The sequence below is a fragment of the Ailuropoda melanoleuca genome, chromosome 2 (assembly GCF_002007445.2).
Source record: "Ailuropoda melanoleuca isolate Jingjing chromosome 2, ASM200744v2, whole genome shotgun sequence".
Taxonomy (NCBI): domain Eukaryota; kingdom Metazoa; phylum Chordata; class Mammalia; order Carnivora; family Ursidae; genus Ailuropoda; species Ailuropoda melanoleuca.
This window is the reverse complement of record NC_048219.1, coordinates 192294873-192318149: the sequence shown is the minus strand read 5'-3', so window position 1 is coordinate 192318149 and position 23277 is coordinate 192294873. Positions and strand designations below refer to the sequence as shown.

General features: G+C 37.0%; 2 protein-coding genes across 7 annotated transcripts in view; one reads left to right on the top strand and one right to left on the bottom strand.

The window, feature by feature from the left end:
• GIGYF2 (GRB10 interacting GYF protein 2) overlaps positions 1-23277 on the bottom strand; it is a 141116-nt gene that overhangs the window by 68955 nt on the left and 48884 nt on the right. For 4 of the 6 annotated variants that reach the window (XM_002917967.4, XM_011223348.3, XM_011223350.3 and 1 more), the window contains exons 6-8: positions 21423-21534; positions 17313-17424; positions 16451-16491 (exon numbers count right to left, since the gene is read on the bottom strand). In XM_002917967.4, coding sequence (XP_002918013.2) covers positions 16451-16491; positions 17313-17424; positions 21423-21534 — 265 coding nt within the window. Of the gene's footprint in view, positions 1-1436; positions 1646-16450; positions 16492-17312; positions 17425-21422; positions 21535-23277 lie in introns of those variants that run through there. The other 2 variants (XM_019798294.2, XM_034655404.1) reach the window with 2 other exon arrangements.
• On the top strand, positions 1361-10574 carry KCNJ13 (potassium inwardly rectifying channel subfamily J member 13). The gene is made up of 3 exons (XM_011223341.3): positions 1361-1471; positions 7463-7938; positions 9952-10574. The coding sequence occupies exons 2-3, from the start codon at positions 7479-7481 to the stop codon at positions 10572-10574; spliced, it is 1083 nt and encodes a 360-aa protein (XP_011221643.1). The 5' UTR covers positions 1361-1471; positions 7463-7478.

Here is a 23277-nt window from a genome sequence, read left to right as displayed (position 1 = left end):
AGACACATGCAAATACACTCCCGTAGTTTCAGAAAGGCAGTGTCACACTATATTTGCTCTGGATTTTTCTCCCATAATCCATCAACTGTCAATTGATATAAAGCATAATTCCCTACCACTGTGTGTAGGACTGAATAAGCATCATATCACAAGTCCCTACTTTATGCTTTTACCTTCTCTAGTTCTGAAGGTCAAAGTTTCCAATGCTGTGTCTGAACTTGTATTGAGATGTTTGGCATTAATAAAACAAAGAAGGAATTAATACTTTTTTTTAATTGTGGGGGGGTGAAGGAATCTACAAAGGCGGATTTCACCTTCTAAGTAGCATTATATTGGTCTACATTAATAATTTTCCCAGCAGGCCTTCCATGATTTTACTTTGAACAATCACAGCCTTTGTTTCCCAGATCCTCTTACATGTGACATTTGATCAAAGTTTTAAAATCAGCAGCTAACAGAGGTGGAGAAAAGTACTGCTCAGTAAAGGCATTACACAAAACCATCTCACAGCTCATTACAAGGTTGCTACAAGCTGGATCACAGACATTTTCTAGCTAAACACTATTTAGATGTTAAGTTAAATTTTCTGTAACCTGAACACTACATCTTACTGCACGTTATCATATGCTTCTCAGGAAACCATCCCCTAAACATTACTAAAGCATGCCTTAAGAAAATTCTTCAGCTCCTTCACATAGGTGTGTTTTTGAAAGGTAAGTGCAAGGTACAAATTAAGTTTATTCTTTTTAAGATCTTGCACATAGCCTTTAAAAAAAAAAAAAAAAGCCTGTCTCCTTACCCCTCCCCCCCCCAAAATTCAGGTAACTAAATTATCTACATTACCAGTTCTAGAATTAGCGGTAGCCATTCTAGTGAGATGGAATATGAAAAGAAAACTAACAAAATTAATTAATTAATTCATGCCTAGAAGTCCTTATCCAAGGAAATCTTCCCCAAAGAAATGGAGGATAAAAAAAAAGAATAGTAAAGGCAGTATCTCACACTTCAACATGCTATATAAGGAAAGACGGCTGAAAGGAAATCTTGCAGGGAATTTTATCCCTTTGAACTTTCAAATAAACTCTTAAGTAAGATTATGCAAACTTACTAAAGACCGGTCCTGATTAGAGGGAAAAAATGCACCCCTTCTCCAAGTCAGTTCTGGAGGCTTTCTCCAGAATTGTTAAGGTTTGTGTTGGGTAAAGAAAGACCTCCTAACAAACCAGCATTCTTTTCCACATGATCAGAGCTAATTGGCCCCCCTGCAGACTAAGTGACCAATCACATCAGCTTCAGCTGAAACTAGCCCCCACGACATTATAAACAGAGGAATGTGAACTGTAAACCCAGTCCAAGAAAAGAACCTACAAGCTAGACTTGTAGATTAAAGTTACCTTATCAAAAAGACAGACGTTGCAAGTTTCCTCAAGACCTACCTGTGCACACACAGGCTGACCCAGCAAAAGAACTGGTGAGTACATGAAATAATATTCATTCTTATTTCTTTCCTTAAGGGGAACAGAGAAAGAAATTTGAGTGGCAAATAGGGACAGAGCCAGATAGTGCCAAAAGATTTTTAAAACAAGATACTACCTTTAGGGTCATACATTAAGATTCTTTATTCTTTTTCCTTAAATTTTGGAAATGGAGTAATAGCCCTACTGAAAGCATTACTAGAAATTTTCCTGTTTTATTAAATGTATACTAATTCCACATTAGAATACAGAAATGAGTAGAAAGGAGAGGCCCGAGAAAAAATTCAGTGGCTTTGTTGTTTCTACCCCCCTTCCTTGGGTTTAAAATATATATAGATAGATAGATAGATAGATAGATAGATAGATAGATAGATAGATAGATACAGGTATATATCTAGATATATATAGATATAGATATAGATATCCTTCTTTTGGAAGGGATTAAAAAAACCAAAATGAGCGTACAAGAACAAATGACCCCCCCAAAAAAATTTTTTAAGCCATGAAAAAAGTGATGAATGCCTAATTTTAAATGTCTTTTTAGGCACAGATTCATTACTGAAATTAGTAGATGCTTCTACAAATAAGAAATTAAAATATAAAAGAATCTCTGAGCTTATATAAGAGAGTTAGAACTCACACTGTCTGCCCCGATTATAGAGGGTAGGAGAGATGATTCTAAGACTATACAATCAGTTTTTACACCAGCTGTAAACAAATACGTAATAATATTGTGATCATTTAACATTTGTATTTATAGCCTATTATCTTAACTGTTTAATATGAACTACATTACCACCTTACAACATGGCAACAGAAAAGACATAATTTTAAGTGCTACAAACCAAAGGAGTAAAATGAAACCATAATTTTAACAGCCACTGAAGCAGCCAAACTATCATTTTTACAAAGCAGTGTTTTTTTCCACCGAAGTCTGTAAATGAGCAAATACTTTACAGCCCACACACAGAGATACAAACAAACCTTCCCAAGCTTCAATTCCGTTTTCTATTGGGATCAGTTAGTGAGAATCATATAAATACAAACCAAGACAAAATACATTCAGTGGGTATTTGGACACCTGTAAAGATATGAAAATTACTTGGAGAGAAAATCTACAGGTTATCAGGCAACAATAATATAATTTTTAAATACTGTACAAGCAGATGTAAAACCACGTAAGAGAAAAAAGAAAAAACATCTAAAAAAACCTCTGTCAGTTGAGGGAAATGGAAATAAATTTTTAAACTTATAGAGTTTTAAGAGACCGTGTTATTTAATTCTCTTTTGTCTCTCTCTCTTTTTTAATATAAGAAGCCTGGCCAAGGGGATTGGGTGGCTTGCCCAGCTGACACGGCTATGTAACCAACAGAGCCAGAGCACAGTCGGCTAGATTCCCCACCTTGCCTTCATTATACTAAACCATACTGCTTACATGAATCCAAAGAGGGACTTGTTCAGGGTAATCCGTTAAGAGGAGATCAAAATCTTATTCTCTCAACTACTCCACCTCCCAACACAATCTAAACAAGATTGAGCAATGGCTTATATATAAAAAGGAGATTGCTTGATATTATTCTTGACATCCCTGTTCACAGGTTTTCCCTGTATTTAGTTAACTGCAAGAGAAAAAGAATGAAACTGTTGAAGCTTAAAGTGATTATTACAAAGCTGTAGGTAACAAGAAACGATCCTAAAAAAGTCCAAATAATACTTTTATTAGCTATAATATATACAGAAAGGCTATCTCCCTGGGTAGTGAGTTTTAGAACTTAATAAGGTAAGTTGAAAATCAATAACGGAACTTCCCCCCGTCCAAAAAAACTATTATGAAACAATCAGCAATTAGTAGCATTCACCAGGACAGCGATTCCCTAAATGCAAGGTCCATAATGGCCATTTTCACACAGGGAGGAAGCAACAAACAACAAAGGTGAAATTAATATAATGTTACATACCAATTTCACCTCAAAAAACGAAAAAAAAAAAAAGAAGAAGAAGAAAGAAACAAATCATAAAGGACAGTGCAGTGGCTCACAATCTTTCTGAAGGCAGCCGACTACCATTCCTTACTATATCCTTCTTCCTCTTCAAGTGTCAAAATGCCTTTTCTTTAATAAAATATATTTTAAAAATTATTTTCCCACCTGGCAAAATACAAATTTAACAATGTAACAAGTCTCTCCTCCAAAAGACTGGACTATGTAATAATTGTGGTTGTGATGATTTTCAAATTTTATAAGATGCCTTCTTTTAACTGAAAATATATTTCTTGCCTACAAATCATAGGTCTAAACCTAAACATTCCTAAAGACCAAATATTCTGCAATGACTCTTAAACAATTAACTAGTCAAATGGAATGTAGTTATTATTCATAAAGGTTAACCAGGATTAAAATGTCTATTTTTGAAGCAATATAGCACTGACTATGGACTATGGACTAGGTATGGGATTCATCAACACTTACTACCTTTGCAATCCTAGAAAACTCACTATGCCTCAGTTCCTTTATCTGTAAAATGGGAATTATAATGGTACATACTACTGGGAAAGTTAAGGAACATTATTTATAATACTAATAAAGCAACCAAGACTGAAAGGTTACTTTGCACCAGACATTGCCTGCAGGCTTCACATGAGTTAACACAAGTGTTTGGTATAATTCCTCCCACATAATAAACAATATATACTGGCTAATATTATTAATCATTACTGTCATAAGAATCATGTATGGGGGGGCGGGGCACCTTGGTGGCACAACGGTTAAGCATCTGCCTTCAGCTCAGGGCATGATCCTGGCGTTATGGGATCGAGCCCCACATCAGGCTCCTCCGCTATGAGCCTGCTTCTTCCTCTCCCACTCCCCCTGCTTGTGTTCCCTCTCTTCGCTGGCTGTCTCTATCTCTGTCAAATAAATAAAATCTTTAAAAAAAAAAGAATCATGTATGGGGTTAACATGGTTTAAGATAGATACCTGAGATAGTTACGGGGATCAGAAGAACATCTACTAGAAGTACTAAATATATGGCTGTCAAAGACCGTCTTATGTGGGGCGCCTGGGTGGCTCAGTCATTAAGCGTCTGCCTTCAGCTCAGGGCGTGATCCCGGGGTCCTGGGATCGAGCCCCCGCGTTGGGCTCCCCGCCCTGCTGGGAGCCTGCTCCTTCCTCTCCCACTCCCCTTGCTTGTGTTCCCTCTCTCTCTGGCTGTCTCTGTCAAATAAATAAATAAAATCTTTAAATTAAAAAAAAAAGACTCTCTTATGAATACAATGCCAATCATCTTGGGAAAGATTTTTTTCACCAAACTTTCTAAATAGCTTCTTGTAGTAAGAAAATTAACCCGTAAAGCTAGCCAGATGTGGATAAATAATACAAATAATCTAAAGCCCCCATCTGCCTAGTGTATGTTTCTTTCTTCTGCCTAATCCTTAGTGACTTCATCTGAAAAACGGGATAATAATGTCTATTTTGCTGGGACACCTGGGTGGCTAAGTTAAATGTCTGACTCCTGATTTCGGCTCAGGTCATGATCTCAGGATCCTGAGATCCACCCCTGGTGTGGGGTTCTGCAACTAGCAGGGGCTGGGGGGATGGGGTCTGCTTGAGGATTCTCTCTCTCCATCTCCCTTTGCCCCTCCCCCCACTCACATTCTCTCTCCCTAATACATAAATCTTTGAAAAAAAGTCTATCTTGCTGAGACACCAAAGATTAGAGATAATGCAATACAGAAGGTACTTAAGCACAATGCCTATGAAAATTTTATTATTCTGTTGTTTACTTTCAAAATGACAGAGATATGGTCTCCTAAAACATTTAAAGAATCTAGCAAAATTAGTCATTAAACATGCTGTGCTGAGAAAAAAAATACACTAAACGATAATGACCACTTGTTAAAATAATGAATTATAAAGCATTAATGACCTAAGACTTTTTTTAAGTTTATAATATGAAACTAAAATGGTTATCCACTCTAAATAAATTTTTACCATTATCCCAGTATTCCTCCAGTAATTAAAATCTAAAGAAAATACAAGAGAATGTCTATAATATCACCAATACATGTTAAATTAGCCTCCAGGGGAAGGGAAAGTATATACCCAGCTAGCCAATATCCAATTCCAATATCACAGGAAGGCAGTCTCCACAGCCCCAAAGCTCCCAGACATGGGAAGGACCCAGCAAATCCAAGCAACAACCTAGCTCCAAATGTCTCTAGTCCCCTTTCATTCAAAAGGTAGGAAGGGAATATGTAAATACTCTCAAGAGCATCTACTTCTGAGGGAAGCAGATAGGCAGAGTCAAATACAAACTCCTAGCACTGCACTGTAGCAAAAAGAGAGAGAAAGCAAAGCTGCATTTCTCATTCTGTTCCTGTGAGGTTCCACATAAACGTCTTAACACACCTTTGATATAAGCAAGAATCAACAGACAGAAAGCATACCTTAGATTTCTTCTCGCCACACAGAGAAAAGCATACCCACTGATTTATAGTTTAACTGTTTACAGCTAAAAACTAATTATATTAATTATCTTTTAAAAATTGCCATTTGGGGGTGCCTGGGTGGCTCAGTCAGTTAAATGGCTGCCTTTGGCTTAGGTCATGATCCCAGGGTCCAGGAATCAGGCAGCAGATCAGGCTCCCTGCTCAGCATGGAGTCTACTTCTCCCTCTCCCTCTGCCCCTCCCCCCCTTCTCATGTGCGCGTGGGCGTGCTCTCTCTCTCTTGCTCTCTCCAGTGAATAAATAAAATCTTTAAAAAATTTTAAAAATTGCCGTTTGGTGCCTTAAAAAATAAAGTTTTTTTTTTTTTTTCCTGTCTTACTTACTTTCGAAACTAGTATTATCAGGATGCCTGGGTGGCTCATCAGTTAAGGGTCTGCCTCCAGCTCAGGTCATGATCCCAGGGTCCTGCTCAACAGGGAGTCTGCATCTCCCTCCCTCTGTCTCNTGGTTATAAAGTTTTTTTTTTTTTTTTCCTGTCTTACTTACTTTCGAAACTAGTATTATCAGGATGCCTGGGTGGCTCATCAGTTAAGGGTCTGCCTCCAGCTCAGGTCATGATCCCAGGGTCCTGCTCAACAGGGAGTCTGCATCTCCCTCCCTCTGTCTCTTCCAGGGCGTGTGCGCTCTCTCTCTTTCTCTCTCACTCACTCTCTCAAATAAATAAAATCTTAAAAAAAAAAAAAACAAACTAGTATTATCTAGGAATCTCTACCTAGAATTTCTTATTTTTGCAAGAAAATAATTTTCTCCCCACCCTACAATCTAATCAGAATCTAGAATATTCAGAGAATGGCAATCCATTAGATAGGGAAGAAAAGAATCCATAAAAATGGCCACAAAGTGACAAAAACAAAGCCTATTCATAAAAGTTTCAACAGGCTAATTAAAAAGCATACATTAGAACTATGGATCTCTAAAAGCTTAGTCCTGTCCTAGCACAGAGCTCAGCTTCAAAACATTTGCAGACAATTTAACACAACATTTCCAAATAATTTCTAGTTATTTACATAGAGGAACACATATATTTAACTTATTTCTTTTAATTATGAATTATCCATAATTATTAATTATGAAAAATTGTTATTTACACATAATGTTTAGTCAAATCAATAAATACTTTATGCCTGGACCTGTGTAAGAAAGAGGCAGGGGTGTCAAGGAGACATGAACCATAACCCAAACCTTCAGGGATTTTGAAATATACTTGGAAATATTAAAACGCCAAACTATATTTTAACAGTCATTCAAGGAAACAATAAAAGATATCCTAAGGCAAGCCATGATTAGGTACAAATGAATGGCTTAGTGAGTAAATGCCCCTCTCATGTGAAGAGAAAAGAGAGAGAGCTATCAGACTGGGAAAGACTGCCCAGTAGCTAGGGAAGCATTCCAAAAAAAAGGAGAAAGTGAATGAGGTCTCAGAATTTATTAATATTAACTGTAAAACAGTTAAGAGCTTACTAATTTATTCTTGGTTTCAGAAAATTACAACCTGAGATGGATGGCAGTAATTGCAAAGTTATTGCTCCTCTCCTAACTCAGAGATACCGGAGGATGGTCACCAAGGATGGCCACAGCACACTTCAAATGGATGGTGCTCAAAGAGGTCTTGCATATCTGCGAGACGCTTGGGGAATCCTAATGGACATGCGCTGGCGCTGGATGATGTTGGTCTTTTCTGCTTCTTTTGTTGTCCACTGGCTTGTCTTTGCAGTGCTCTGGTATGTTCTAGCTGAGATGAATGGTGATCTGGAACTAGATCATGATGCCCCACCTGAAAACCACACTATCTGTGTGAAGTACATCACCAGTTTCACAGCTGCATTCTCCTTCTCCCTGGAGACACAACTCACAATTGGTTATGGTACCATGTTCCCCAGTGGTGACTGTCCAAGTGCAATCGCCTTACTTGCCATACAAATGCTCCTAGGCCTCATGCTAGAGGCTTTTATCACAGGTAATTGTTTTTGTTTATAAAAAAAAAAAAAAAAGAATTACAAGTGGTTTGGAAAGGGAATAGTTATAAGCAACTGTGTTGTAGAATAATTTAATTTGCATTATTAGTAGGTAATATCAAAGTTTGAAAAAAAAAAAAGTCTAGGGCCAAATGAGAGGTGAAATTTAAGAAACCTGACTACACTTAAATTTTACCTATTGGAACTCCTTCAGAAAAAAGGGACCATTATGACACTAACTTGCAGCATTATCTTACACCAAAAAAATATTAACAGAAGGTCTAAAAAGGCATTTTTCATAGAAGCTAAATACTTTGTCAAGTAAGCGGATAAATACGTTAAATGCATATTTGACAATCATTTTACCTAACAGGAATTTGATTTTTTTTTCTTTACTGGGTTAGAATTTCCTCCTCTGAGTTTATCTGTTCAACATTTACTCATATCAGTGAGCCCAGAGCACAACAGTCAGCATTATATTTAGAGATCAAGTAAGTATACACATCCTTACTGGAAATATGGCTGCAAAGATTTAGATTTTATTTATAAACCTGATAACACATAAGACTTTCCTCTAATTAAGGAGGGCTAATGTCACTTTTATAAGTGATATATATACAGTTTAAAAATCAAAAAACAAATTGAAAAGAAAACCTGGCTTTCATACACTACGCAATAATCTGAAAAGGTAAGTAATGGGCCAAATGAAGGGTGATCTGGAATGAAGTCCAGTGTGCTGCCAACTGGTTCTATAATCTGTAACAAATCACTTAACTTCCCTACAGGAGTTCTTAAACTGGGCTAGTCATTAAATAAAATTTAGGGGGGGGGCGCCTGGGTGGCAAAGCGGTTAAGCGTCTGCCTTAGGCTCAGGGCGTGATCCTGGCGTTGTGGGATCGAGCCCCATATCAGGCTCCTGGGCTATGAGCCTGCTTCTTCCTCTCCCACTCCCCCTGCTTGTGTTCCCTCTCTCGCTGGCTGTCTCTATCTCTGTCGAATAAATAAATAAAATCTTTAAAAAATAAATAAATAAAAATAAAAATAAAAATAAAATTTAGGGGATCCATGAACTTAGGAAAAACTTGCATCTTTTTTTCACTAGCCCCTAACTGAAAATTGCCATTTCCTTCCACTATAAACGTAGACAACAAAAAACAATAGTATCAGCAATACTGGTAACTTTGATAAAAATAGAAATGCCAGATATTTTCCTATCACACTACAATACTTCAAAAGTACACTATTAAACCCACCACTATATTTTGTTTACGGCATTAAAAAAGCACATATGGTGCCATAATTTTTTAAATGTTCAACTCAATTTCAGTATATTTGGTTTCCTTCATATGTATTTTATTTCTGTGCTTTTAAAGCATAATTCTTAAGAGGTCCACAGATCTCTCTAGCCTGCCAACAAGATCTGTGGCACAAAAGTGGTTAAGAAATCCTGACCTACAGCTTGAGGGCACACAGAAGATGCACTTTGAAAGGTACACTGAAATCATCTTAGAGCCAGAGCCTTCTAAAATAAAAAGGGGAGGGGGTTATATAAGTTTCAAAGTTAAAAAAAGTGCTCAATGTATCACTCATTCTACTGGTCCCCTCCCTACCCCAAATCATTCTACTCTGAATCTAATTTCTACTTCAATTTGAAATAATCTCATTACAAATGGATTTCATTTATTTTCTGTTACTTTTAAGTGGGGGCAGAAATATAATAAATGACCATTCTTTGATTTTTGTAAGAAATGAGAAGACAAAGTTACATTTCTATGTAACAAAATGAATTGTGCTTAACCGTTCTGAAATCAGTTTTTAAATAATGATATATGTACATTTTAAAAAATTCTTCAGGCTAATGAGACTACCCAAATTAATGAGTCCATCAATTCTTGACTCACTTGGAAGGCATGACATCAAGAAATGTTTAACTATCTGATACACCCTTCTCATTCAGAAAAGGTATTCATATTTCAAGAGTTCATTCTAAAAAAATTCAATTATTTCTAATTTAGGTGCCTTTGTGGCGAAGATTGCCCGGCCAAAAAATCGAGCTTTCTCAATTCGCTTTACAGATTTAGCAGTAGTAGCTCACATAGACGGCAAACCTAATCTAATTTTCCAAGTGGCCAACACTCGACCTAGCCCTCTGACCAGTGTCCGGGTCTCAGCTGTACTCTATCAGGAAAGGGAAAACGGTGAACTCAACCAGACCAGTGTGGACTTCCACCTTGATGGCATCAGTTCTGAGGAATGTCCATTCTTTATCTTTCCACTAACCTACTATCACTCCATTATACCATCAAGTCCTCTGGCTACTCTGCTCCAGCATGAAAGTCCTCCCCACTTTGAATTAGTTGTGTTCCTCTCAGCAATGCAGGAAGGCACTGGAGAAATATGCCAAAGGAGGACGTCCTACCTACCCTCTGAGATCATGTTACATCACTGTTTTGCATCTCTGTTGACCCGGGGCTCCAAAGGTGAATATCAAATCAAGATGGAGAATTTTGACAAGACTGTTCCTGAACTTCCAACTCCTCTGGTCTCCAAGAGCCCAAACAGGACTGACCTGGACATCCGTATCAATGGACAAAGCATGGACAATTTTCAGATCTCGGAAACAGGACTGACAGAATAAGACGTCTCTATTACACCCTATTTTTTAATGTACTAAATATTCCCAGTCAGTTACGCAGCTACTTTTCCCTCATATCTCATGTTTTCTCTTTTTTCAATGCTGATTACATCTCTGATTACATCATGGAAATCAAGCCTATGCCCATAAAAATGGCTGAGCTAACAATACACATTCTGGAAATATAACATTCTACCTTTAAAGTTTGTATCTGTGGTTATCTGCTGAAATCAATGCATCTCAAAATAACAGATATTTATATAAAAATGTTGGTGGATTTATAATAAAGTGGTATGATACCACTAATGAAGGTAAAACAGGACAATTAAGTTAACACAGCCGAACTCTAAAATCAACTACAAATCTCTCGTTTTCATCTGTAAGTAGAAGAAACAGTCTAGTCTTAAACCTAGCTCCCTGGGTAGAATGATTTCACAATATTTAAATGAACACCCTTTTAAAACTGTTATTTTTTTCAAGACAACAAAGATCATTGCTCTGGTTCGTCATACTACAAAACTGGAGTAAGTATTACTCCCTTAATTTTTAACATCTAAGAACAAAAATTCACACAAACACAAAAGAGCAAAGTATCTATTATACATAGCTCTCAAAGCATTTGAGCATGATACGCAAGCACATGCACATGTTCATGTATTTGTGGCAGAAAGTGATCAGATCAAGTAAGAGATCCAGCCTGAATGAACTCTATAAGGTGGTATTTTTGTAAGGAGATGCAAAAGTCTATCTACTATAAACCCACCTTACATAATAATCAAATAGTGATTTAAAAATTATCATCAATGATTCATTTGAATGGCTTCTGACCTAAGTAAAAACATTCTCTTCTTACCTATAATCCAGCCAATGGTATAAAAAAAATGACACACTAAGTAACTCATAAATGCAAATATATTTAAGTTTTTATAGATATAAAGGTTTAGTTACATATCATTCAAACAGGAAAAACATCTTCAATAGATAAAGCAAAAAAAATTAGGCAACAAAGTATTTTTCAAACCCAAATTCCTGTTTCCAACTTCAAATAGTTTTTTCTATAAACACAAAATGAGTGTTTATTCACCAGTAGGAGGTTGGACTAGATAAACTCTATTATTTCTTACCAAGTCTAACACTTGATGAAAATTATGCTCCCTCTGCTTCAATTTTCATTTTACATATACTTAGATGAACCCTTTCCCTTACCTCCACTTTAATTTAAAACCATTCTCTGCATACTTTTCATTTTGATTTAAAAAAAAAACAAAAACAAAAAACAAAAACAAAAAACACCTGTCCTCAAAGTAAACAAAAACCAAAAACGTCACCCTATCAGAATTCAAGTAGATTTGTGGCTTGCTCTTCTTTTCTGAAATTCCCCCTACTCAGGTTTAGTAGGAAAACTGAAAGATTAACCCTCCCCACTGGTAATTATCCAGCCAGGAATCATCCCATGAAATAAACACGAGCCTAGTAAAGGCAATCAGTGGTGAAGAGTAGGACAGAGCAGCAAGTCACATTTTTCTACTCTCTGACCAAAAGGAAAAGAAAATAAAAAACTCTGGAGTTGTCTAAGAGTGATAACAGCAAAAAAATATCAAAGACACAGAAACTTAATTATTGCAAACTTTGCTGTTTGGAAACTTTAGGTATTCTTAAATGCTAGTCAGAACAACAGACTTCTTTTTTCCAACTCAGGACTGTCGTAACACATACAGACAGCAGGAATTCTTATTTCTATAAAAAATAACCAGATTCACCTAACCTGTGAAAATAAAGTAGTATCAAAGATTTACATGGCATGTTTTTTTCCCAAGAGCTCTGCATCACTTACACCGATCACAATTCTAGCTGTTAAGTGAAGCTGCCCAAAGTAACACCAGGAAGTGAGCAAGAACTGGGATGAGTCTCGCTGCAGATGCGGCATGTTCTCCATTCAAGTCACAGAACTCTCAAAGTACCCTATATACATACAAGCTCTGCATCTGAAAACTAGACATGACTTCCCTACACACTCCCCAAAACAACTCTGTTGGTATACTAATACTACTTAATAAGTGTTTCACAAGCAGACAACTAGAAATGCAATCAAAAACTTGGTGGTTGAAAGCTTCTGAAAGCACTGTTCATCATTCTTTCACTTATGTCACAGAATCACAGGATTAAGTTTTCTGCCAAGATACCATTATCCTTTCAGGAGAAGGGAGTGCAAATGGAAAGAGGGGAGAAATACCGGGAGGTGGGAACAGCAGCCCTAATTCCTGGCTGTATAGCTCACAAACCTGGGGCACCTGGGAGGCCAGTGGATGTTATCTTAGATACATGAATAGGAAGACCATGTTGGAATTAACTTTAGAAGTGCTTTAGGAAACCAATACAGATAGCATGACAATCCCAACAAACTAGACAAGCAGTTACTAAAAATCATAAGGTCTAGTTTTATATATGTATAAGCCCGTAATACCTACTGCTGGCAGCAGCCTTATAACCAAAAGCTGCTATGTCTACTCTAAAGTATTTCACACCAAAATGTACTAACTGCTATCACATTGGGCTGAATCTACTGGTATCAACTGAATCAATTTTTATTTCTTAATGATCTTCCAATTTCATCCTCACAGAATCACACTACAAGATCATCATCGGAACCGATCTCATCCTCTTCAGCAACCAAACCTACTGAATAGCAACTATAATTCCGATGTTATAGGCCCTTTCCGCCTCCACATTCTCCCTTACTGTGTTCACAAGGGGATATGCAGGGTCCTTGCCCACATATCTGTGAACACACCCATTTCCCTCCATTAAAGAAGCAAATATATGATATGAACCATCTCTAATTTTAAACCCAACAAGTCATTCTGGAACCTTTAGGACCCAAATTATCTTAATTTCATGTCACAGAACATCTCACAACTGACCAATATATCACTCTGTCCCAACAAATTACTTTAGCACTGCCGTTCTTGAAGAGTGCAAAATGCATTTATGAGATTTCTTTCATCTATAATACCTTCAACAAAAGTGGACTACTTATAAAAAGAAAGGCTCAGAATTATCAGCACAGTTAATAAAATCTGAAGTGAGCATTTGTCAAAAAATATTCAATAAAACCCACTATGATTTGAATATATGTATGTGAAACTTGCCCTGATATTTTAGTAGGAAAAACTTTATATTCTTAACCACTTCACATCAACTTAGCTTTATGGAACTCATCTTTTCAAAGATATACCTATAGGGACAAAGAAAAAACCCTATGTATTTTTTTAAATATACATATTTTTAAAGATTTTATTTTTATTTATTTGACAGAGAGAGAGCAGGAGAGCACAAACGGGGGGAGCAGCAGGCAGAGGGAGACAGAGAAGCAGCAGGCAGAAGGAGACAGAGAAGGGAGCCTGATGCGGGGCTTGATCCCAGGACCCTGGGACCATAACCTGAGCCACCCAGGTACCCCCAAACCCCTATATTTTTAATAGAGAGTGGTTGGGGAATTTACCCAGACTGAATTAATATAGTTAAAATAATGATGAAAGAGGAACTTTACACTCCATCCAAACCACCGAAGTATGACTATGTGTCAAACAGTTAAAACCAAGCTATTATCTTAACAAGGAAAACATTGCTTTCCCTGGCAACTCAGGTCATTTTCAGACAGCTCTATCAGACCTTTTTAAAATTGTGTCGAGTTTCTGCCTCCTTAAACCTGCCCTTTAGATTCATACAGATTAAGTTTAATTCCTCTTTTATGACTGTTAAGTAAATATTTGCAGAGAGTAACCCTAAAAACCCTCCTCCCCACCCTGTCCTGACCACAGTCTTGTCTGTTGTGTAAACAGCCCCATTTCCTTCATGCATCCCCCATCACAGGGGTCAAATGCCCCAAACATCCTACTCCAACATATGGATCCCTTCCAGGTATGGCCCCAGTACTGCACGCAATACTTAAGCTGTCCTGTGTCAACATAAAAGACAGCGGGTGTCCCTAGCGCCTGCCTCATGAGGACACTTCAGTTCTAGTAAATGCTGCGCTCGGCACCATCCTGCTGCTGATTTAACACTGAGCCCAGTCAGCTGAGAAGGCTGTGCCTTTCCCCAGCAGGATGCTATGACACCATTACTCCACCGTATCTTCAATTCTAGAGTTTATGTGAGACTTGCTTGGCATTTTCTGCTGTTAAACTTCCATTTGATTAGATCGGATCTCTTGTTCCATCTTAATTCTGATCTCAAGTTCCAGTTGTTCCATTCTACAGCTATCCCTCTAAATACTGAATGATTTGAAAATTTGATCACACACCAACATGTTGTCATCTAAAGAAAAAGAATATTTATACAGCACCTAGCACAAGGCCTATCCTAAGAGTAGAAATTCAATAACTGTTGAACAAATAATGAGTCCATATACTCTTATTTAATCTTAAAACTTCTGTAAGGCATTCTTACATCCATTTATTAGGAGACTGAATATCTGAGAACTTACATTACCCGTGATCTTCTGACTCAAAACCCTATACTCTTTAAACTACCCCTCATTATCTCTCCGTATTCACTGGCAAAAGTACTGAATCAGACAAGAATGGAAGCAGACGTCCTAAAAAATGTTCCAAGATAGTATTTATCCAATAGTCTACAATACAAGTAAAGCCATTCAACTAACAATGTTATCTACACAGTCTTCCAAATTTCTTTGTGCTATACTCATTTAACATCTTTTCATTAATATAAATACAGCTGATCATTCTCGATGCCATGTTAATAAATGAGAAATTTAAATCACTGATATGCTAAAATGAATCTGATATGGAAACAGTGATGCAAAGCTGACTGTTGTAACTACTAGTGTTAAATAAAATCTGCAAATCAGTCTGTGAGTGATATTTACATACTTAGCATATTTTTGAGAAATGTTTTCTCTTGTATGATGTAATCATACTCTGGAGAACTTTTCGGGTACTTCTGGGAATTTGGAACTTGCAAGGTGATTTTCTCCAACATTACTGTGAATCAGCATTTCTTTTTCCTCTCAGACACTAATACTTACTGGCAGTTTGGAAGGTAGTACCTTTAATCAGTCAGAAAGCCCATCTTAACATTTAGATTCTTTAATACAAACTACAATCAATTCACCAAACACTGAAATCCTGTTCTCTTACTATGTGTCTTTTAAGTCAGTGGCTAACTTAACTTTAATTTATTTCGACTGCTCTCATCTCAAAACAAGGGGAAAAAAAGATTATACATCAAAAAAAAAACAGATGAATAAAAAACTAAAGCAATTGGGACGCCTAGATGGCTCAGTCGGTTGAGCCTCTGCCTTCGGCTCAGGTCATGATCCCAGGGTCTTGGAATCAAGTCCCACATTGGGCTCCTTGCTCAGCAGGAAGCCTGCTGCTCCCCCTGCTTGTGCTCACTCTCTCTCCCTCTGACAAATAAATAAATAAAATCTTAAAAAAAAAAAAACAAAACTAAAGTAAGAACATTCAATGTTCTCTGATACAAAAACAAGCATTCTAGCATTTTCCCTATTTCTTCTCACCCTGTGAGACGTATCTACCTTGGAAAAAGGGAGTTAGTAGACTGAAATTTCAGTTCACAAGATAGCCTTAATAAAGAATATACGCCTTGCAAAGAACACACAAACCTAAAAAGTTAAACCAAGTAAATCCTAATGGTTATATGTTCATCACCCTTGGTTTCATACAAAAGAGCCCTCAAATAACCATGGAATTAATGCAAGCAATGCTACAACCCCATCTACTGGAGAGGTGCAGGTAACTGAGTCAATTTTTAATAACTGTATGCTTGAGTCTTATTACAAACTGTTTTCATGGAAATCCAGATAAAAATACTTCAAAACAGTAAGCAAGCCTTACCTACATCTTTCCGTCCTGGTTTTTCAAAACGTCTGTCACCTCTAGAAAAGATAAAATAAGTTTTCAAACAAGACTTGAGAGTAATAAATAGATTTCCCATCCATGACACTCACTGCCCTATCTTTGTCTAATAGCATTGCTTTCTTTTTCAAATTATAAAACAAATGCATGGTTATTGCCTAACATTTGGAAAACAGAAAAGCACAAAGATGAAAACAGAAATATCCACTATCTCACTTACCAAAATTAGAGATTTTTAAATTAGATACATGACTTATTTTAGATACACGCTAGACATAGTTTTATATACTGCTTTTAAAATGTATTTTCCCACATCATTAAATATTTTCAAAATCATCTAACTTTAATGGTTATATAATATTCTATTGTGTGGATATACCATTATATAAGAAGCCACACTGATATTAAGCTGTTTGGTTTGTTTCTAATTACACTATAAACATCATCATAGTGGACATCTTTGTACATACAACTTTGTGCAACTGCCCTCCCTCATCAACAGACATCACATAAAGCCACAAAGAACAGAGAAGATGCTTTGACTAACAGCAACAAACAACAAAATGTCAATTGTCAGTGCCTCCCACTCAAAGCTAATCAAACAGCAAATCTGATTAACTATGAAATATCCATGCTGGCACTAACATATGAACCTATTTATTTAGAATGCTTCTTCCTTTAAATAAGGATCATTTAAAAACTTCTTACAGCTTGATACTCAACAGCATTTTTTAAATGAAACTGTGTAACTACACGCACAAGTATCTCCTCTATAGAAAACAGAAAACATATTTTTTTACACGAAGAAACCTTTATACCGAGATCTGGATCTTTTAGTTACCTTTCCTCCCAGCTCTGTGACCTATGCATTTCCCTGCCACCTCCTCGACCAAACACACCCTCTACTTCATCAAAGCTTCTTTGGTAGAAACCACATTCACCTCTGCCTCTGCCTGAAAATAAGAAAACAGAAAAAATGATACTCAGATGTCAACTTTGGCACATATTCAACACCAAGATTAATCTTTGAAGTTCTGTCTCGACACAAAGAGAAGGTCTACATTTAAACATTCAGCAAGGCCTAATGGATCTTTACCTGAGAGACCAATAATGGCACTGAAGAGGCTAGACTACAGGAGGTTGAAAGAAACAAGTTAGAAACAGATGTAAGAGTCCCAGTCCCAGTCCTGAACAAGAAACAGTATCAATATTCAGTTCTTTTAAAGTTCAACAGTAAAATTCTAAGAAGATCAACAAACTACTACTACAAATTGGGCCTTTTATTGGGTTATTTTCAACAAAAATGAAAGATCGGGAGAGCTTGGGAAGAGAGCAGATAAAGTATAAAAACCAAGCATAAATGTTAAAATAATTTCTCTAACTCCAAAGAAAGGATAATTTAATAAGGTCTATTAACTTTGTGAACTAACTCCTTAAAGGATATTCCACAGCAACAAAGGCACTCTTTCCTCTTTGCTCAAGTCTTCAAATAAGGAAAGTATCAGGACCGAATATGAACCAGAGGGCTGGTGAGAATATGCCAAATGAAGGGACTGAGAGGCTCTAGGTGTTCAAGTGTAAACTGGCCTCTACTGAAGGCAATGTGCTTAGATCTAGCAAAATCTGACTCAACGATTCTAACTAAAATTTATCCTAACAGAAATACACAAATATGCAAATACACATATAAAGGAGTTCGTTGCAGTCTAAAACACCAGAACAACCTAATGAATAAATTAATTAACTCTGGTAAACCTAATCAATAAATTAATTCTGATAAAATAATTTGGGAGAACACTATGAAGCCACAGAGGATAAAACACTGACATTAAAAGAAATCTACATTATCCTGTGGAATGACAAAAGCATGTCAAAAAACAATACTTAAAAAAATAACTCCACTTATATAAATGATAGAGCTGTACAGTTAGAGTCTAGAAAAATATACATTCAATTGCTGGTCTGGGGACAGAAAGCAATATGAACTTCTAGCTTTATACTTTTTGTGCAATGTCAGGTTTTCTCAACTAACGTGCACCAGTTGTATTTAACACACAGGTCAGAAAACTGGGAAAGGGTGGGGAGTCCAGGGCTGTACTTAGATGAAATCTTAGCCACCATCCATTGCTCGACTTCTTTAACAGTGTAAAACCACCAAAAGAAAAATGATGGTAAATCTCGAAGAAAAGCAAAAATGCATTCTAAAGCTAAAAACAATTGAGTCGAATAATGATTGCAAATATCCAGTAGGATTTCTACTTCTTGCTTAAAATTTATCAAAACCTGACTCAGAATATATTTGTACTTCATACAACCTGATTATGAAATGCACACAATTGTATGTGGGTAATCTTAGGAACAATGGGCACCCTTTTAACTAGTCCAGGTAATCCATTTCTTCATCTATAAAATGAAAGTGAGGACTAGGCTTGAACTATAATAATCTTAAAGTTACCTTCCAGTTTTGTCAATCGAACTTCACAGCAACTTAAAGTAGACTCCCAGTTTCAGTACCTCTCTCCTTAGGAAATGTACACATTTTATCTAAAATCCTAAAACAGTATAATGCAAACATAACACTGCTGTATATCCCACAGTGATGACTCTTAGGGTAAAAGTCCCTTCTTCTAAAGAGAACAATTTTCTCTTAAAAGTATATGACATCCTGACAACGAGTTTTATTTTGGAAATGTGAATATGAAAAATAGCCTTCAGGTTGCCAGAAAAACAAACAAACCACAGACAAAATATTTTCTGCCAGTCATAACTAGCATCGGTGCTGGTCCTCCTTATCAGACTAAAGGTTTATGAGTGGGCACATAAAAAGAATGAGATTCTAGAGCTCTTCCGTTTGTAAAACATAAGGAACAACCTTCAAAGTACAAGGACCATAATCATCTATAAATATAGTTCTCATATAAGAAAAAGCAAGTATACATAACCTGATGAATCTTTCACACAGCTAAGTATTTAAAGAACTGCCCTATTGTCTGAGATTTTACCAGATTATGTTGGGAAAATAAAATTTTTAAAATACATACACACACACACACACACACACACCCACTTCATTTTAATGGTGATGAAGACAAGTGGCTCACAGCTGTGTAGATCTGCTATACTATTAAACATCTTAACCAGATAAAATGGAAAGATGACAACTTTCTTGTTTCCCCACCCATTTGGTTTGTTTAAATTTCACTAGCTCATGATATTTAGAAGTTAAAATTAAGTACTAAGTGAAAAAGACAAAACCAGATTAATGGTCATATGAAATCATTAGAAAAGAAATCACAGTTCGAACAATGGTGTTAGAACTGTTTTTCCCAAATTCAATTCATTCATTTGGCTAGTTTCATGCCATTTGTTCACATCAATGTTAATTAAGTCACCACTTTTCTCCCAGTATCTATCTTTGGCACATGCCCTGTTTAAATTTTGAATGTAGGATAATATGTGAGAGCCCTCTTCTTCAAAGAAATTACAAAGCAGGGAGAAACTTACCAATCTTTGTTTCACAATACAGAATTTTTTAAAGACTGCTTGGAGAGACTGGTTAGTATTTGCAGCACACAAAGATGGCGATGACCTGAGGCTCATAAAACAGCTGGCTTATGGGCCACACTTCTTGAGTAATAATCTCTGTAGGACTTACCCTAAAGAGCATAAGAGGCAAAGCTGCCTGAGTATAACCTCTCCCTGCTGCCAGCCTACTATAGAAAGACACCGGAAACACCCAAGTTGCAGGCCAGAGCCATCTCCAAGACACCACTGCACCACCAAGATGCAAAGATCTCAGATGAATTCTGGACCAAGGGAACCTAATTACATGTGGGAATCTGCATGGCCTGTGAGCTTCTGAAGTACACACAAGCCTAAATCTCACCACCCAGTATTCTGTTGCAGAGGTACTTCTAACAACTCTTCAGGTTAAAAACCACTGTTCTAGAGACTGACAAATTCAGAAGGAAAAACCATGTATACCTTGGTAATAGTACCTGGCCTACAAGTGGAGAACTTCAGTTAGCCTCTTCATTATTCACCACACCTGCATTCCCATATTCTGAATGGATGACTGAAAGCAACCTCTTCACAGGAATGCATAATCTAATATAGTCTCTGTAAAGACTACGTGTAAATTACTCTATTCAAAAGCATAACTTTAAGAAAAAAGAATTTATATATTCCACACTCTTGATCATGCCAATCTGGGTGGTGTGGTATGTGGAGACAATGGCATCTGGGTTTATAAATACCCAATTTCTCCACTCCTAAAGCACCTCTTCAAAAACTTACAGGATATGTTTAGGCTACTGCTATGATTTAATCACCTTTAGAGGTAAATGCTGAATATTTATATTACAAACATCCTTATGTTGCAGAAAATCAATGAACACAAAACGGAGCAGACAGCAAAAGAACAAGTAATATCAAAATAATAATTATTCTTCTGAGACACAAATCTATAAAACTAGAGGTTAAATAAGTGACTGCTTATTATTTTTTGCTCTACCTCTAAAATAGCCCTAGTACTGATGAGACAGCTTTTACTAAAGCATCCCTCTGGCTGGGGATACTCCTGGTACACCGCCTTATATAGAAACCCTGTGTCATGGAGGCCTGTGGGGACTTCAGTGCTGCTCCAGCAGCCAAAGCACTTCATGGAGCTATGGCAAAGTGCAAGGTTCCCTAGGCATGAGGAATACGGATGAGGTTTTGCCAAAGTTAATTAGGACCATCTAGAATCCTTCACACTCAAGAATTACCCTCCTCTGCTCCAAATCAGGGGGTGTGGAGCAGATGCACTGAGAAATGGTTCAGAAAACAAATATTCAGGACACTTAGTATACAGTTAATGTCAAAGAGCAGTTTTTTAAAAATCAAGTATTAAAATATGTTTAAAGTGACTTCTCTCTCCCTCCATTATTACGTTTTCCACATGAAAGCTCACCTCGCCCTCTTGAAGAACTTCGACCTCTAGGAGCCCCCACCACTGTTCCTCCTCCTCCTCGTCCTGTCAACCGCAGGACAGCAGCACTATTTACAGACATGGAAAAGTTTCTCTGCCAAAAAAAAAGAAAAGGAAAAAATGGATGAAACAGATAAATCTATGTTGCTCTTCCCCATCTCCCACTTCAACTATAAAATGTTATCTCATTACAACAAGTAATGGGAAACCGTTACACCACATCTTAAGATGATCCAAAACCTGATATTACCTGTAAATCTCAAATTAACATTTCAGATCAACAAACACTGACCACCAATGCGTTATACTAGGTTTTGTGAGGAAATGTTAAATAATCTCTAAACGCTGTATCTGTCCAGAAGCAGATGGGGTAAATATGTGTTGTAATGGAGAAAACTTGTAAAAGAAATCCAGTTTGAAAGGATTCTTTTTTTTTTTTTTAAAGATTTTATTTATTTATGTGACAGAGAGACAGCCAGCGAGAGAGGGAACACAGCAGGGGAGTGGGAGAGGAAGAAGCAGGCTCCCAGCGGAGAAGCCCGATGTGGGGCTGGATCCCGGAACACCGGGATCACGCCCTGAGCCGAAGGCAGATGCTTAACAACTACGCTACCCAGGCGCCCCTGAAAGGATTCTTTAGTGAAAGGTGGAAATGAGATGGTCACAAAGAAGTATGGAGTCAAGAGTAGCATGATAAGGAGGAAAATAATCATTTTTGCTTCATTCTGCTCACTAATGTGAATTAGCAACTCCAGGTATTATTTAATAGAATGGCGAGAATCATAAATAAATAAGGAGGGCCAAATAAGAATCTACATAAATAAGACCATCTTAATGGGGAAAGGAAAGGAACGCTTGAAAAAAATAAACAAAACCCCAATCTCTCAGTCATAAGCCCAAACTTGCACCCACAGCCAATCTGGACGGGGTCAAATACAGTTACGATAGAAGTGAGTGGGAAACCTTCAAACATGAAGAGCAGACACAAGAACACAGGAAGCCTGGTTGCCAAAAATATGTCTAGTTGACACTTCTGGACAAATGGAATACACAGGTCTTAGGAAAAGGTAAAGCAAGAAGCAATTTTTTAAATCTTGAAAATGATTTATAAAATATAAAAATCCTGGCTATTTGAAGGAGAAATCTGCAACAGCATTTTAAACTCAGAGAATGTTGTAATATATGCTTACTCGAATACTTTCTGTACCCTTAGAACCTAACAGACATTTGTGCAAAAAATGGAGAGCTGTGGTACAATGAAGAAAATGCAACTTGTACATGGCTGTAGCTAAGGCCCTCCTGGCAGAGGGGCAAGAAGTGAGGCTTAAGAGTTGGATGGAGGGGCAGCTGGGTGGCTCAACTGGTTAAGCATCCAATTCTTGATTTCAGCTCAGGTCATGATCTCAGGGTCATAAGCAAGACTATGGAGTCCCAAAATCTAGATTCATATATTCTAACACCGGAAAAACAGAGCTCAGAGCTAACTGCATCATGTATGCCAGGATCCAATGCAATTGAACACATTACAAAAAATGTACAAAACTCAAATGTACCTATCAATAGGGTGCAGGGCAACTTGCATACGCTCTTCTATACCCTCACACAATGCAGCTGAAAGTGCAAACTTCTATCATTTCTGGAAGACAGTTTCTCAAAGTATATTTAAATGTCTATACCCTTTGACACAATTCTCTTGTAACACATGTGAAAAATCACAAAAGCAAAAAGATCTTAATCTGCACAACTATTTGTAAAATCAAAATTGGTAACCACCTAAGTATCAACCAATGGGAGCTAATTTAAAAATCATGGGGCGCTTGTGCTACTCTTGATCTTG

What these genes read in the sequence shown, in the direction of transcription:
- KCNJ13 (XM_011223341.3), top strand. Translation starts at nt 7,479, where the DNA reads ATGGATGGCAGTAATTGCAAAGTTATTGCTCCTCTCCTAACTCAGAGA. An exon ending in GCTAGAGGCTTTTATCACAG is followed by an intron (nt 7,939 to 9,951) that starts GTAATTGTTTTT and finishes TTTCTAATTTAG; the next exon opens with GTGCCTTTGTGGCGAAGATT.